Here is a 16,585-nt window from a genome sequence, read left to right as displayed (position 1 = left end):
ATTTGCACTTCCAGTACAGAAAGGTCAAATTTATTAACCGTAGCATCGAAACAAGCATATAGACCCAAAAATTTTGTTCTGAATTTTTGGAAAAAAAACTTTAAGTCGCAGGACCCAACGTCCTTAAAAAGCCGGTACATATAACGTTACATGTATAATTTTACATAGCTTATTTCCATATCCCAGTTTGTGTCTTCGTATAACATAAAAGAAAGTGTTTAATAGGAACTGTTTATTATACTATAAGTATATATGTAGGTTAATGCTTCGAAACTCCGCTGAAACCTCACATGCATAGAGGAGGACCGTTGAAGCAAGTGTCAGTTCGGGTTTGGAAAAACAGCTTGATTCGGGATCGGTATTCGGAAAATTGTATATTTCAGCGGTAAACAAACTTTAACTCGAACGGAAAAAAGTTATTCACAGCAATATTTTAATAATTATTATGGATCATTTCCATTGTTTTGTTGGAACTAATTAATAGTTCTGTATGGGTGTCTTAAATATTCTTTCCTAAGGATTATGTAATGAATGTAAAGTTTGATGAGTTTTATTTGAAATTATGACAAGACCGAGCAGATCAATTCTTTGCAATGGTCACATAAATCAGCTCATACAGGAAGACGATATTATGAACTATATTGTTGAAATTTGCAAGGAATTAGTAAAACAAAAATGTAAGCATCATTCTTGAAAGAATCAGTATGGCGTGGACAGGCACCGCAGAATCGTGTGGAAACAGCATCACAGAGTTGTTTAAACACCTGTGTACTCTCCACTGTGCTAGGGACGATCACAAATTATCAGTACACAGACCAAAGACCTCCAGGTCCAACGTCCAGCGTAAGGCTGTCAGAGCTCTCTATGATGTTCTGTTTGAGTATCATCTGGGAGATCTCAAGAACGAGTAAGAACACTACTAATAATGTCTGTTTATTTAAGAAATAAACATCAATTTAAAAAGTTCATCGGGATATGAACTTGGTTGGTCACATGATCAAATTCTGTGAAGCCAGAAGTGCTTCTCAGAAAATTTGATCACATACCAACCAAGTTCATATCCCAGTGAACTTTTTAACATTGCTGTTTATTACTTATATTTACGTTTGAAAAAGACAAACAGTTCAGAATTGTTAAAATTGCGAGATTTTATGTTCACGCTATTCTATAGGTTCATATAAGGAAACTTATTTGCAAATGTTGATATGTAAAGTTAAAAGTGGCATTGCTGAAATATGTGTTTTTTAATTCATTTTGTTTCTGTAATTACTGAAGTGTAAAACTTTAACCATTGGTATAAAGGATAATATGGCAAAATACTGTAGATGAAATGTATTTTTTTCAAAATACAAAGAATTCTTTCTTCTGCTTGGAAATTTTACAGCTGGATTAATGAAGAGATTTGATATGCAGAGAATAAAAAATGTCCTTATTAATTCCAGTAAAAGACTTGACATGTTTCATTCCATGACTCCTGAACTGTGGCTGTATGAGTACATACATGATCTACGCAGAGAACGACAGTTCGACAAAGCTGACAGATTGGAGGAATTGTTCAGTAGCCTTAAGAATGGTTCGCTTTTTTTTTTCTACCTTTTCTTTCATTTCAGTATGAAAAGTCTTCACTGGCATCTCCATTATTGCTACAATCAGTAAATTATTTAAAGTGCAATTAATGATGTGAAAGAAGGAAACTACTGGTACTCGATAATCTGCACTACATTGTTGTTTTTATTTGACTTTGTTATTACATGAGGCTATGTATGTGTAATTTTATGATAACTTTTTAATCTATCAACACCTAGAGTGTTTTTTTTTGGTAAATGACTGTGTGTATTTTTATTATGAGATTTTCAGTCCACATATACCTAGAAGTTTTGTGATATATGTGTCAATCTCTCCATAGATAAAGACATAGACTTATCGGACATGGACTCCATTTTGACAATTTTACTTCTGCTTGCTGACACTTCCATGAAGCGGCCCACACAGACCATTGGACATGGGGATCAGTATCTCCCAGTTGTTGTGTACAACAAAAAGGTGATGCATATTGTGTTCAGTTATATACAGTTTATGAAAGGAAAAAAATGCTTCATCAACCAATTATGTTCAGAAGCTGGTCAAATAATTCATTCTCAAGGTGTGTGCCTAATGTGAAGAGTTTGAAGTGCGAGTTTTTGTATTATCATCATTGCAACGACAGCAGCATTAGGAAATAACTTTCCTTTTTTAAATCCCATAATGAAAGTAAAAATAGATAATGCAAGCCATGAAAGTTTCTTAATCTGAAAAGAGAACAGTGAATAATGAGAACCATAAGAAGTGATTATTCTTATTCTAATGAACAGAATGACAGCCATGTTCTGCCTCAAGGTCCGTCGCTGTACCGAGACACTGTGACCTACAGGCCTGACTCCCCCCACTACATGCATTATCCAAGGTAGGGATTCTCTATCCCCTCTCCCTCTTTCTATTGCAAATCTTTGCCAGTTGATGATTTGTTTTTGCACTTTGTTAAAAATATGGATGATTTGTTGGCAAATTAATCCACTTCTCTGCTAGTTGTTTTTAAAATTATTTATGTGATAAATCTTTTATTTTAGGAGTTTGTTTGAAGGAGAACCACTAACAGACCTGGGATATTTATCAATGGTATTTTTTTTAACACACACACTCTCTCTCTCTCTCTCTCTCTCTCTCTCTCTCTCTCTCCTCTCTCTCTCTCTCTCTCTCTCTCTCTCTCTCTCTCTCTCTCTCTCTCTCTCTCTCTCTCTCTCTCTCTCTCTCTCTCTCTCTCTCTCAAATTCTTATTTAAATTCTCATTCAAATTCTTATTTAAATTCTCATTCAAATTCTTATTTGAAAAACTAGATGCAGACAGTATTTTACTTGGCTATATTTGTGTTCTAGGATAGTTCTCTATCTGATGATATGGACATTTCATCCAAGGGCTCACTATTTGGGGGATTGGCTCAACCAAAGCCAATTGCTTTGAATGACAAACTAGAATTGCCAGATTTTCCTGAAAGTGGGTCAGTTGATTTGAAGACATATTTACATGAATTTACCAACAAAAAGTAACTTAGTGTAAGGAAGCAACCCAAACTGATTCCTCAGATTTTCATTTGATGTCATTTGAATGTAGGTTTTCATACATCAGTAGTGATATACATGTAGATATATTTTATTTGTACTGATTGTGTTTTTAGAATATTTGAGATACACATTCCACGACGAAGAGAGAGACAGCCATTACCAGACACTCTTGATATCTCAGTGACATCCAGCGGTTTTATATCTAATGTCCAGCTACGACCGAGTACCGCTCACTGGGATGAGTGTCTGAACGTATCACAAAGTCAGTTCTTCACCTGGGACAAGCGGGGAAGGTAAATTGACACTGTCTAATTTTATTCGATTGATGTGGTTCAATGAGTTACATATCTAGAAAAATATTTTTTATTTTAAGATAAACGAATTTGTTAAATAGAAAAGTAATGATAGCAGATACTCTGGATTTTCATTATGTGTTGAATAACAGTTTTCATGGAGGTTGTTGTTAGGTTGACCCATGAATAAAATGTTCATTGAAGTGTTATATCTGATACAAAACTTTACTGGCAGGATCATTGGCCAAAAATTTACATATACCGGTACTTGAAACTGTGATTTCACTAAATTCAAAAAATTGATGTCCAAAAATACTAATGAAACCCTATTAATGTAAAGGTTAATTGATGAAAAAAATTTGTAAACATTATTTTGTTATTAGGCGCGGTCCCACTGAGAGGCCCTACATGACAGAGCTAGGACCGCGTGGGGTCCAGGAGTGGTGCCACATGAAGCGTCGGGAACTGTGTGTGTTTTCCCCCGATCTCCAGCCACCGCCCATTAGGAGGTTCACCCCGGGGCAGGTCACACAGGACCTCCTACACCTTATGATTGGCATCCCCTCACACCTATTTGTCATCAACAAGGTATGTACTAATTGTATTGGTATCCCCTCACACCTTGGTCAAGCTTTGAAAATCCCCCATTTAAGCAACCATCCTAGACCCCCAAAAAATGGAAACTAAAACTTCAAGTAATGAGTTCAAATAGAGACCATTCACCTTGAAATACTGTAATACTGTATACAGGGTTATTTTCGCCCCATGTAATTTTTGCCTTCTACACTTGCAAACAGTTTCGCCCTGTCTTGAATTGGCCCAGATACAGTTGTGTTTAAAGAGATAATTTGAGACATTGAAGTTTGTAAGGCTCAAGCCCTACTGACAACAAGCTAATCGGGGGGAAGATAAAGTCGGGCAAATATTTCCCTGTATACAGTAGTAGATTTGTCAAATCAGTCAATATCTGGTAATCAGATACATGTAAATCTGATATCCAAACAGATACCTGGAAGTAAGACATTAAAAATGGGTTGGAGGGGTTGTCTCTTAGGCAATAACAATAAATTTAAATGTTCCTTCTTAACTTGACCGTAAAAATTATTAAGTTATTGGAGGTTTTGATTACTCAACAATTATGTGGTTGTTTTCAGGAGCTACAAACTTTTCGTCTTGGAGATGGGTGTGAACTTCATGGACTTACACCAGAGGCATTCCAGAATCTGGTCTATGACTTTATCGACTGTGGAACACGATACTGTCGTTTGCGGGCTTTCTGTGCCTCCTGTTCTCTGTATAACGGTGGGCTGATATTCCAGGCGTTCCTGGTGGCCCTGAACCGCGTGCTACACCACTACACAGCTGTGGTCCTCTCTATCAGTGGCAGCCTCAGCATACTCCATCTGAAGTTCCTATGTCACAACCTCTTCAGTCAAATAAAGTAAGCTTTATTTCATGTGTACCGTAGATAGCTATTGAACTCCCCTAATCTTTCTTCATTCTAAATTACATGTTTTTCTTATGATCCTTTTTGTTTAGATATTTGTCCACCCTGTGTCGCTGTGAGCAACCTGTTGGAATGCATCAACTGGAACAATTTCCAAAGGTAAATAATCCTAGTGAAATGCTGTATAATAAGTTCTGAGTGGTAATTACTTGAGCTGTGTCTTACAGGGGTTGATATTGTGATTTGTGACAGGGCGTGGAATTGTTGAGTTATTTGTACCAAGAGACGACCGAGTCCATAAACACAGACAACTATCCCATGATGCTCTCAATCCTACAGACTTCCTGTGGTCCCTACAACTTGTAAGATGACTGAATCAGTCTTTATGTTAAAACAAACATTTTTTTATATTTCATTTTCAATGAGAAGAGAACTATTTTATATGATAAAGTAGACAAGTCTGTCAATAAGTTTCTGTTTTATGAGAGTTTTGTGCTGACTAGGTTTGTGAAGGAGTGGGTTTATCATGGAGTTCTTAACGACATTTACGGGGAGTTTATGATCACAGTCAATGATGACTATCTACGATTCAGAGGTAAGATCTTCAGCTAATGCTCACTTATTTTATTTTGTCACAACTCTTCTGGAATCATATCTTTCTTAAAATTCTCTATTATTGGTAATTTATTTTAGGAAATATATTTGAGCTTTTTATGTTTAGAACACAAGAAGCTGTGCTTTGTTTCAGTTAGTTTGTTCCTGACACAACATAGATCTTTTTTTTTTTTTTTATTAGAAACCCTTCTTCCATGATTCTCATATGATTATCATTTATTGTAAAACTTGACTGTTTCAGACAAGCACTACTGGAGTCACAGCTATACGATGACGGACAACGATGTGGAGTTTGTTCCGGGATTCCTCCATAATTTAGCCAGTGATATTTTTATCTGTGGAAAGTCCCTTAACCTTCTCAGGGCCTGCTCACCGGGTGTATGTATCAAGAGTTATCTTTCTTGGATATATAAAAGTCAAGGAAATCAACAAAACTATGAAATATTTAGTTCTTTGGAAAATGCCATGGTCATTTTTTAGGGTACAAAGGTTGGGGTTTTTTATACCTAGGTATTATATATTGCCAATTTCTAGTATTAATGGTTTTTAATTCAAAGAAAATAAATTGGTTTAACATTCTTTTGTGCTGGTCAACCTGTTTCTACTGTAAATACCTGTTCATAAATGGGGGTGACACTCCTGTATTCAGATTCAATTAAAATATGTGACACATTGTGATTTGCATTTTGCAGCATTTTCTGTGTCGAGTGAAGGAGATGGATATACCTCGAATCTCTCTCACATTTTCGGAGGATGAGCTGCGTCACACGATGACCCAGTGTCAGATGTACATCAGTAAGATGAAGCAGATTGCCAGACAACACACCTTGTCCAGGTAAGCCCACCACACCTGTAAAGTTACTGTACAGCAGTATGTAATACATGGCCAAGTGCTTGTTTGGTATTTATTGAACTCTTGTCCTAAAATTTCATTGTTTCAGTGCTTTCCGAAAGTGAATGTTAAGTTGTTTTGAGTTTTTATTCTAGGGTGTATTCGACATGTACTCATTGAGTTTTGGAATTACTGTATTTACAGAGAAGCACAGGAAGAGCAGGCAAAGGAGAGGAAGCGCGATCTGATGAGGAGAGCCAAAGCAGCGGCCATACAGGAAGTGGAGCGAATACAGGGTCGGTGTCTGGAGGTTTATCTACTCATACACAAAGTTTTTTGTTCATGAGGATGTAATTTTTAATGCTGTCAAATATTTCAAGTATATTAGTAGACAAGAAGAGAATTATTTTAATTTTTGAAACTAAATTTTCAGTTTGGATAGATGTTATGGATGGCATGTTTGCAAGTTGGAATTTCTACATCAATATTTTATATTTGTTTCTTTTCTTTGCTCAACACAAACACAAACAATTCCTCGAGCTGCTAGAACATTATAGGTTTAACTTACTGTACATGTTTAATTTGTCATATTTCACAGAAGCAATAATGAAAAACCGAACACTAACTGATGCCAAGAAAAGAGAGCAGTTTACCATTTTAAAGAAACAAATGGAAATGGATCTCATGGTAAAAAGCGTGCATGTCATTTATACCAACCATTTCTGTCATGCTTTGAACTGAGGCAATGTTTCTGGGCTGCGTTTTACAAAAGTCGTAAATTTTTCAGTTTATAGAATGATCCCTAACATACAAAATGTATACAAAACAATTTGTATAAAAAATTTCAGTTATTGTAAGTATGTTTTATTAGTATCAAGTTAAAACAATTGGTTGCTTATTATTAATGAGCGTTAATTTATAAATTTGGTCGCAAGTCATAAGTTGTTTTGTAAAACGCAGCCCTGGTTTGTACGACTCACTAGTATCTGTGTGTGTAAATCGTTGATGTTTGTTACAGAGACGATCCAATGCTGTGGAGGAAGAAAAGAACACAGACAAAGAGAGGATGGAGATGTTGATGATTCAGGAGAGAGAGATGACAGAGAAAGAGAAAGAACTGGAAGATGAGGCCAGGTAATGGTTGAAGCCCCTGAATTCGACCAGTTTATATATATGATATAAGTATTATCAGATAAGTAACCCCAAGAATAATAATTAATCAATACATGTAGTACTATGCTTTGTAGCACAAAAAAGCACAGATAAATCATGAAAGTGAATTTTTACAGCTCAAAAAATAAAGTCCTTGTGTGAGTCTTCCTTGAAGAGTTTTATAACGTGAAACTCCAGCTAAAGGTTTATAGTTTTCCTAATGAAGAGTTATTGTTCCATAGAGCTGAGATCATCAACTACTATGCCAACTTGACAAAGGAGGCGACCTTGAGAGAAGAGAGAGCCATGTGGAAGATCCGACGGGGGATGCTCGATCAAGCAAGACAAGACTTCCTGTCAGAGGATGAGCAGGCATGGAGGGATGAAATGGAGGCCAACCCAGAGGTAAGACACCCTCCCCCTTTACTACCGTAGAATACACTTATAAGAAGATTGCAGAACTGAATTATATTGATATGGTTAATCAAGTTCTATTGTAGACTAAAAGAAAAAATTCTTAAAGGAAATTGATGAAAGTAAAAAAAAATCTTAAAGGAAATTGATGAAAGTAAATTTTTTTTAGAATTTCATAACTATTGTTGAAACTTTACTATGAAAGTAGTCAATATAACAGATAAAGTGAAATAATATTCTAACACACATGTAGAAAAAAATTACAGGTACAGTTGTAGAGTTTCTGGAAAAAAATTTCCATTATATCATTGTATAGCTTGTTGAAAACAATGTCATAGAAATTAGTTAATAGGAAACGTTGTCATTATTAATTCTATAACAACAGGGCAGAAAGATAGACCGAGCATTGTGGGAGGTCGGTAGATCAGAGAAAGAAGAATCGGACTTACCAATGTGGGCGAGGAGAGTGATAGCAAAGCCCGCCCCCATCATTCCTGCTGTCGAAGAACCGGAGGAAGTGGATCTCCCAGCCTGGGCGGCAAGGAGATTATCAAGGTCAGGTCAAGGTCAATGAAACAAAATTTGGTGTTTTAAACCAATAGTTTGCAGTTTGACATGCAATATGTCTATTCATGGCATGTATTACATAATATTGATTTTCTCATTTTAACAGCATTAAGGCAGAAAAATTGGAAGACACTGGGTCTGAGCTGCAGAGAGGAAGAAAAGTGAATCTAGAAAGTGAGGAACTCCCAGCTAAACCAGCCATCCATGTCTTCCATGAACATCATCCGTCCGAAGAAACTACAGTCAGTGAGCCTACCAGACCACACATCCACATGATGTCGGACCGCCACGCTACTAAAGAATCGGAGCCTGAAGAAAAGGCAAAGTTAGGAGTGAAGCTATCCACCCAGATGAGTGCAACCACAGAGACTGTAGCCAAAGAATACAAACCTCATATGAAGTCTAACAAAGACATGTTCTCCTCCAAGGAATCAACAGCTACCAAGGAGGACAGCTTCCCCAAACGTAAAGTTCAAGAGGGGTCAGGAGTATCGAGAGAGACCGAGGAGAAGGTGTGGCGGGTGAAGCTGGCCAGCCTCTACGGTCATGTCAGTCAGCTGTCCAAGCAGGAATTCCAGATCAACATCCCCCGACTGAAGAGACCGGAGGAGATCTTCGCCTCCCTGGAGTCCGACTACAAGGACTACGGAATCAAGCCCAGGATCCGGATGAGTAAGCACATGTCGGCCACGCGGGAATCGGAGGCCAGCAGTGGGGTCGTGCGGTCCGGGATCAAGTTCTCCAAGACGATGTCCTCCACTAGGGAGTCCGAGTGGGTGGATGTGGATCAGCTCCGACTGGAGAAGTTCAAGCAGCAAAACATCCACGGCCACTCATCCGACTCCACAGTACAGGCATTGCTGTATGGACCAAGAATAAACAAAGGTCAGAATCCTCACAGTGTAATCACAGGGCAGAAGCCAGTTTTGATCGCCAGATCTTTGTACTTTTAATGTTAGAAAGGGGTTAAACTTTGAACCTGAAAATACAGTACATTAACCACTCACATTAAAGTTTACTAAAATGAAAAGTTTTTCAACAGACGTAATAGATTGTTGTCAAAATGGACATTGAGCCTGTAAATGGTAGATAAAATTGTTCAGTATTGTTGACTTTGTTAAGAGTTATCATACTCAACAGTTTCTTTTTTTCTTTAAACAGTAGCAGAAGATCAGCCAGATATTCCCCCAATTCAGTGGACATCTTCCATCAAATATACACCTGTACCTTACGAGGAAAACTTTGATATGTGCTGTAAGAACTTCATTTCATGTACTTGATTCATACTAAACCATATTGTTGTAAAGCTGTAGGGTAGTACACTTATATTTTGGCTATTTAGCAATGAATAAAACCGATGACTAGAGGCCAACATTTTGCATATATTTCTTGTGAGCCAGAAAAAACTTTTATATGTTTGATGACAAATACACGTATGGTTGTAGAATGCTTAAATATTACATTGATGCTTTAACCATGCACATGTGAAAGGGAAAAATTATAATGTTAAACATTGCAAAAATATGGGAAAAAATCATCATGTTTGATACATTTAGATAAGTTAGGTAAGAACATTATACTTTTTTCCAATAGGTCAGCCTCCCTGTGTTGATTTACTAACAATGTCATCAGGAATGGTTTATGGGGGACTGGGGGATTATGGGATATCTCAAATGACAGATGTGGGTGTGTATGATTACCTCCCCCTGACAGAAATCATGGAGAGGTCTGTGGTGGAGCCACTTGTCTCGCAGTAAGTTCTCTATGTAATGTTATCATATTCTATATAATTTTACACTTGATGGTGAAAAACATTTTTGCCGATATTTGAGGTCTGTATTCAGAGTTGTTCATCATTTCTGCACAGCAAACCATCTGACTCTGTGAATTTATTGCAGGATCTCTCTGGTGAATGAGACTTTGTTGAACTACTTCTTTGTGGAACTACGCCTGATGGATCACCTGAAGACTCTCAGGCGTTACCTCCTAATGGAAAACGGTGACTTTGCTCAGATACTCAGCGATATGTTGTTTGAAAAGGTGAGTTTAATGGAAAGTGACACACTGGTTCTTAAGTAATTGGGCAAGTAATTTTGCGATCAAGCATGTTTATATTCATAAAACAAATACAAGTCATTAAAGGACTTGTTCACAGCAAGAAACAATTTTATGGTTCATGAAAACCTTGTGAATTAAATGTCTTGCCAATACATTAAGCCAACTGTAGATTCCTTATTTAACGCAAGTACTTAACTCTACAAATCAATGGTTTTGCATCAAATAGCAAGAATATAAAATCGCGAACGCCAAATTTTTATCTCAAATCCAAATAGTTTACATCTGTCCGAAAAATAATAGCGAGATTTTTAAATCTGCGAAAAGTGCCTCTTGCAATTTTACGCTGATAATAATTCTTTGTGTTTAATTAGGAATTTACAGTATTTTATAACCTAATTTTTAACATCCCACTGTATCAATATCTCTATGATATCAGATATCCATCAGTCTGAGCGCCCGGGAGATGTTGACCCCACTCTTCCTTAATGGTGCCCTCTCCAAAGCCCTCAAGTCCTCTATTCAGACAGATGAGAAACTGGCTGAGAACCTCAGCTTTGCCTTCAAGTACCCTCCGGGGCTGACCCCGCCAGCAGGTAGGATGGGGGTGGTCTCATCACATGAAACATTGTACAGAAAGATTCATTACTGCAGGTAGTCTTTGAGAGAGGAAGTTGGTAATGAGATACAGTATTAAAATATCTTAGTCATTGTATTTTTATTGTTTTATTAGGTCGATCCATTCTTGACTGTTTGGAACTTCGATACCTAGTAAGTATTGTTATATTTTGTCATAAAGTCTGGGTTTTACCTTTTGTTCAGATATGTGACATTAATATACCAGTAGTTGGCCTTTTTTCTTATTTTAAATCTAACACCTTTTGGTGGTGTTCATGTACTGTTAACATGCAACAGCTATACATTTAAAGTGAAGTGGGAAATGGAAGGAATATATCAAAATTTCTCTATGTACTCTTTCATGATATTTATGTAAACCATGTGTTTTCTGTGTGTGTATCAGGTTGCCTGGCCAGTGAACACAGTGATTACAGAGGAGTCCATCAACAAATACAACCAGATCTTCTCCTTCATGTTGCTACAGAAGCAGACCGTCTGGGTCCTGAAGGACGTGTGGCACCGACTGAAGCGAGCAGGTCAGTACAACCATACTATAGGTAGTAAACTACTTTAGGTACATTCACTGCATACTTTCCAAAAACTTGTGTGTTTCAAAGCATGAAGATGATAATGTTTTGAAGGGGGAGGGGGTTTGTTATTACATGTTTTTATAAGTAACCACATTAACATAAGAGTCATCAATTTTATGTGACCTTGATATTTCAGCTCTCCTTCACAAAGCTGGAAATGCCTCTCAGTTCAGACGGTTGCAGCTCTACAGGTTTGTAGCGATCTGTGCTTTGAATTTGGAATTTTAAGATGTTATTACCTGTCTTTAGTCATGAGTTTCAATTAACTGATTTAAAGTTAATAAAACATTTTCATGATTTTGATAAATATTCAAATTTATCTGTTTCAGATTCACCTTAAAAGTTGCAACTTGAAAAATTTGTGAGATTGAAAAGTATTTTTTTAAATCTTTGTAGACAAGAGATGCAGCATTTTGTTCGAGTGATGCAAAGCTACATTGCACATCAAGTTATTTTTGTGACCTGGAACGAGTTTAAAGCTTCCCTGAAGACAGACTTAAACAATCTGGACGACTTGATTAAAATTCATGATGACTACCTAAACCGTGCCATATTCAGGTCTGGAGGATTTTCTGTATCTAACATACAATTTATTGCCTTTTTATCACCAAAAAGTTGTTTCAAAGTTTAAATCTCTTGGTTGCAAATTAATATTCATGTGCACTTATTCCTGATTTACCGTATATGCAGTAATTTTTGCCATTATCTAATTTTTGCCTTTTTTCACGATCTCTTTCAAATCACAAAATATTGAATATGCAGAGATTATATCCTGTATTACATGTATTTTCTATAAGAAACATTTAAAATGGCCAAAAATTGACTGACACAAATTAAATATTTAACATATTTTCCCCATTTTCGCAAACTTTGTAACATGCAAAAAATCCGGATATATGCTAAATGTAATGATAATACTTTTTGCTGATTTTGTAGATGTCTGTTGAACACAAAAGCCGCCAAGGTGATGAAGATAATCCGGGACATGTTTGGACTGATCCTCCAGTTCCGTACTCTCTTAGTGGCTGCTGATTGGACGCGGGATAAAACCACTGGAGAAATGTCTCACGCAAACTTCAACCAAATGCTTAAGTGCTTCCAAAACTTTAAACAGTACTCGGTATTCCTTTTTAAAGGTAGGATTTTTAAAGAATTACATGTATCTAGAATTTATGCAAGATCTTTACATGGAAATGTGTCTGTAATTTTAAAATATTCTAATTTTCAACATAAGTAATCCTTTTTCTGGACATCAACATTTTTTATAATCTCTATAATAAATGGAAGCAAATGTCCCTTTTTATTTTTACCCTTTTTAATTTTTCAGTGATTAGTAAACTGGTGAAGCGTGGCTACCAGTCCCATCTTCAAGACTTCCTATTACGTCTGAACTTCAACGACTATTACAGAGACAGCTAGAAATGTCTACTAAGTAACTTCAGTGACTATTAAACGACTATTATAGAGACAGTTAGAAATGTCTACTAAGTAATTTCAGTGTCTATTACAGATCGAGACAGTTAGAAATGTCTACTAAGTAACTTCAGTGACCATTACACTATATTTGTTTAATCAATTATAGATTATACAGTTGTAAATGCACAACATTTATGTAAATATGATTGTTCAATTAATATAAATAAACAAATAAATTAAAATCCTTCTCCGTGCCATAAGGCACCTAATGCAGGTGCTTATCTCCAGTTTCCGTGGTGCTAAGCGGATGAGAGTCATTGACTCCCCAGGATGGGACACCAGTCCATCACAGGTTAACTTCCAGCATAAGCCAGTACCCATTTTCAGCTGGTTGGACTGAGACAAGGTAGATAAAGTGCCTTGTCTTAGTGCACAACATGAGACCACAGTGGAGTTTGAACCAAAGACCTTTCAGTTACTGGTCTAACGCCCATGACCACTGAGCCATGCGCTCCACGATCAAATAATCAATCCAATTATGATTGACGCCTCGCACATTGGTTTTGAACTGGTAACTGGTACTCTTTTGGAATGCTAGCCTCCTTAATGTGTTTGTACCAGCCTGCTGCATCATTGTCCAAGGATCTGATACCTTTATTCAAAGTCACTTAAAATTCTTATTTCCAGGCACTCTCTGAGCCAGACAGAGACAAGGGTAGAGGAAATCTGCTCCAAACAAAGATTTTACAGAGATGTTTCTTTACCTCAGCATATAATATCTAAAACTGATTCAGGGTCACTGTACAGCCTCTTCATTAAGGCACCCTGTGGGTGATTTTGAGCCAGATAGGGCCAGGGGGAGAAAAATGTATTCCAGACTTGAGAAATAAGACATGGAACAAACTTATGGGGCTCCTGCTGACAGGGGCGCTCATTTTTCAAAAAAAAATATTACCTTGGTAGTGATTGCATTCACATGCTTACAAACAAAACATTGTTTTTGAATGACAACAACAATTTCAAGACGTTAAAATTTTATTGCACTCCACTACAAGGTTATTATGGCACAAACCAAGAGGTTGTAGGACCTATTACCTGAGATTGCCTCCTTATTTACAATGTAGCTTCTATACCACTAAGCGAAAAAGGCAGTTAATATTTAATCCATGGGTAGCATGCAAAAATGAGTATCTTTTTGTGTTATATGTATTTGGTTGATTTATTATTAGTTTTCTTTCTTCTCCTTTCTTTCCTCTGCCTTTTTTCTGGCATTCATTTTCATTTGCCTCATTTCAGAAACAGCTGCTCCCAAATTAGACATCCAGATAAACTAGAAGACAAAAATACATCTTGAATAATTTGGACCGACAGCATTAATAGCAAGACATGTAAAAAATTATCTTTGCACAAAAACTATTCCATAGGTGTTGTTGAAACAGAATTGATTCGGCCAAATTCAAGAGGAACAATTTTTCGGGTTTTAATATTCAAAATTTACAGGAATGTAATTCCCAGGATTGTAATTTTCCCTGAATATTTGTAAAGCATGTCAATACTAATGGGGATGTACATTTGGGCAATATTTACTCCCCCAAAATTTACAAATGTTGACCCATATAAAATGGTTCCATACTATATGTATATATCAGTACAGGAGGGGAGAGAACTCTTACCAACAACAATAAGCAGTTGAAGAGCACTGGAGTGGAATATACAGTTGAAAAGAACAAACCATCACTGTCAAAATACTGCTCCTTGGTAAACACCCTAAAAATACATGCATGTACTCTTGATAGTAATAAATGTACCATTATAATTGTATTGTAATTAGTATCATATTGATTTTTAAAAGAGAAGAGATGTACCCTTATGCAAAAAACTTTTTGATTTTTGTAATATTAATGAATCGCACTTACTGCCAATGTTTAGCTGCCATTTCATTTAAGTTTTCAGCAAAATACACGGACAAAACTGAAAAAGATACGATGAGGTAAAGGAAAAAACTTATTTGAAGATACAAGTATAGCCAATGTGTTATTTTAAAGGGATGGATTGTTGTAATAGTTTTTAAAAGAAATTTTTACTGTAGAACTATTCATTGGTTTCTAAATTACTCACATTCAGAAAATATATGTATTGATGATGCACAAAACTGGTCAATGAAGTTTTTATAGTACGAGTTCATAAATTACTCAAATTAATAAAATATATGAATTAATGATGCACAAAACTAGTCCAAAAAGTTTTTATAGTATGCGTGCCTTAAATACTCAAATTAAGAAAATATATGAACTAATGATGCACTAAACTGATCAATAAACTTTTTATGGTATATACTTATGTAGGGTAGTACATGTATGAGTACTTACGCAAAGTAATAAATATGATGGCCTGAAGTAATCCACTTTTACGTGTCACAATAATCAAGAAGAAACAAGTAAAATGGAACATAACCAAGGCAATTAGCCATTTCTCTGTCCAATCAATCTGTAAGAGGAAAATACGATTCCACATAATAAACCCTAGGTACCATATTTGTATAACGGGGTACTAAGCTATAATTAACTAAACTTTGCTGCCTCACTGTCAAGATTCAGTCACACTAGCTGAGAGTTTCACAATCTCTCATGATAAATTTGATATGTTACATAAGCATTCATGCTATTTGCAAGCGATTGTCTTCATTTTTATTGTACAATGTCCTTTTAATACTTTATACGTTACGCTCCTTCCGAATCCCAGACTTAAAAGATGTTTTATCAACATTAATTAATCATTAGCAAGTCCCTGCTGTGTCCAAACTTTGTCATTTGAGTCCTTACCGAGGCGATGTAGGTGAAGAAATCGTTTATCTCATCAGTCCTGATTGGACTCTCGGGTCCTGTACTTGCCATTGTTAAGATATTTAGTTTCTACATAACATTTACGCATTAGTTTTGTGTTACCCACGTCGACGTCTTAGGAGCTATTTTCACTTTCATTATTATTTGTATACCGAACCCGATCCATTGAAGACAGGATGATGAAGAGAAAAACACAGAGACTTTGAAGTTGGTAATCTATGTATTTCTATGTATTGCAGTACAAAATTTACTAAACGAAACCATGTTTCAATTATGCTAAAAAGGTGTATTTTTTGTAGATGTTTTATACAGAAATACATAAATAAGATTACCAATTAAAATGTTTTAAGAACAAATATGCACTACTAATTAAGTATCTGACAACCGAGCCCCCGTGGAGAAAAGGACAAAAATCAACCCTTAAAGAGACAAATAATGATGCATTTACCATATTCAAAGTGCGTGTTTACCTAGCTGTTATTCCCGAAAAAAAAAAAACTGATAGGAAAATACCCGGAAAGTATAATATAGAGACAATAGCCGCCCCGCTCTGGAATGACTTATGAATTGAATATTGGGATTGAAACAAAAATTAGTAACTTTTTAAGGCATTTTTTTTATAAATCAGAACCCGCACCTCCTCT

The 16,585-nt window shown here is 36.2% G+C and overlaps 2 protein-coding genes across 2 annotated transcripts; one reads left to right on the top strand and one right to left on the bottom strand.

Annotated features, from left to right (window-relative positions):
* The first annotated feature begins 356 nt into the window (after positions 1-356).
* LOC128174494 (gamma-tubulin complex component 6-like) lies at positions 357-13,340 on the top strand. Its single transcript, XM_052840041.1, has 30 exons — positions 357-907; positions 1,443-1,573; positions 1,907-2,043; positions 2,352-2,443; positions 2,607-2,655; positions 2,914-3,035; positions 3,213-3,392; positions 3,776-3,980; positions 4,547-4,833; positions 4,932-4,998; positions 5,092-5,201; positions 5,343-5,434; positions 5,696-5,832; positions 6,147-6,289; positions 6,491-6,582; positions 6,885-6,973; positions 7,305-7,420; positions 7,681-7,843; positions 8,238-8,407; positions 8,526-9,304; positions 9,581-9,673; positions 10,013-10,172; positions 10,318-10,459; positions 10,914-11,070; positions 11,208-11,245; positions 11,496-11,628; positions 11,819-11,873; positions 12,079-12,240; positions 12,619-12,818; positions 13,010-13,340. Exons 1-30 carry the CDS (start codon positions 705-707, stop codon positions 13,099-13,101), a joined length of 4,596 nt encoding a protein of 1,531 aa, XP_052696001.1. The 5' UTR covers positions 357-704; the 3' UTR covers positions 13,102-13,340.
* Positions 13,341-14,115: 775 nt separating this feature from the next.
* On the bottom strand, positions 14,116-16,085 carry LOC128174472 (transmembrane protein 18-like). The gene is made up of 5 exons (XM_052840024.1): positions 15,921-16,085; positions 15,468-15,585; positions 15,015-15,069; positions 14,772-14,865; positions 14,116-14,428 (listed from the first exon to the last, which is right to left on the bottom strand). Exons 1-5 carry the CDS (start codon positions 15,990-15,992, stop codon positions 14,324-14,326), a joined length of 444 nt encoding a protein of 147 aa, XP_052695984.1. The 5' UTR covers positions 15,993-16,085; the 3' UTR covers positions 14,116-14,323.
* Between the last annotated feature and the right edge of the window lie 500 nt (positions 16,086-16,585).

Source organism: Crassostrea angulata, chromosome 1 (assembly GCF_025612915.1).
Source record: "Crassostrea angulata isolate pt1a10 chromosome 1, ASM2561291v2, whole genome shotgun sequence".
Taxonomy (NCBI): Eukaryota; Metazoa; Mollusca; class Bivalvia; order Ostreida; family Ostreidae; genus Magallana; species Magallana angulata.
This window is presented reverse-complemented; position numbering and strand designations above follow the sequence as displayed.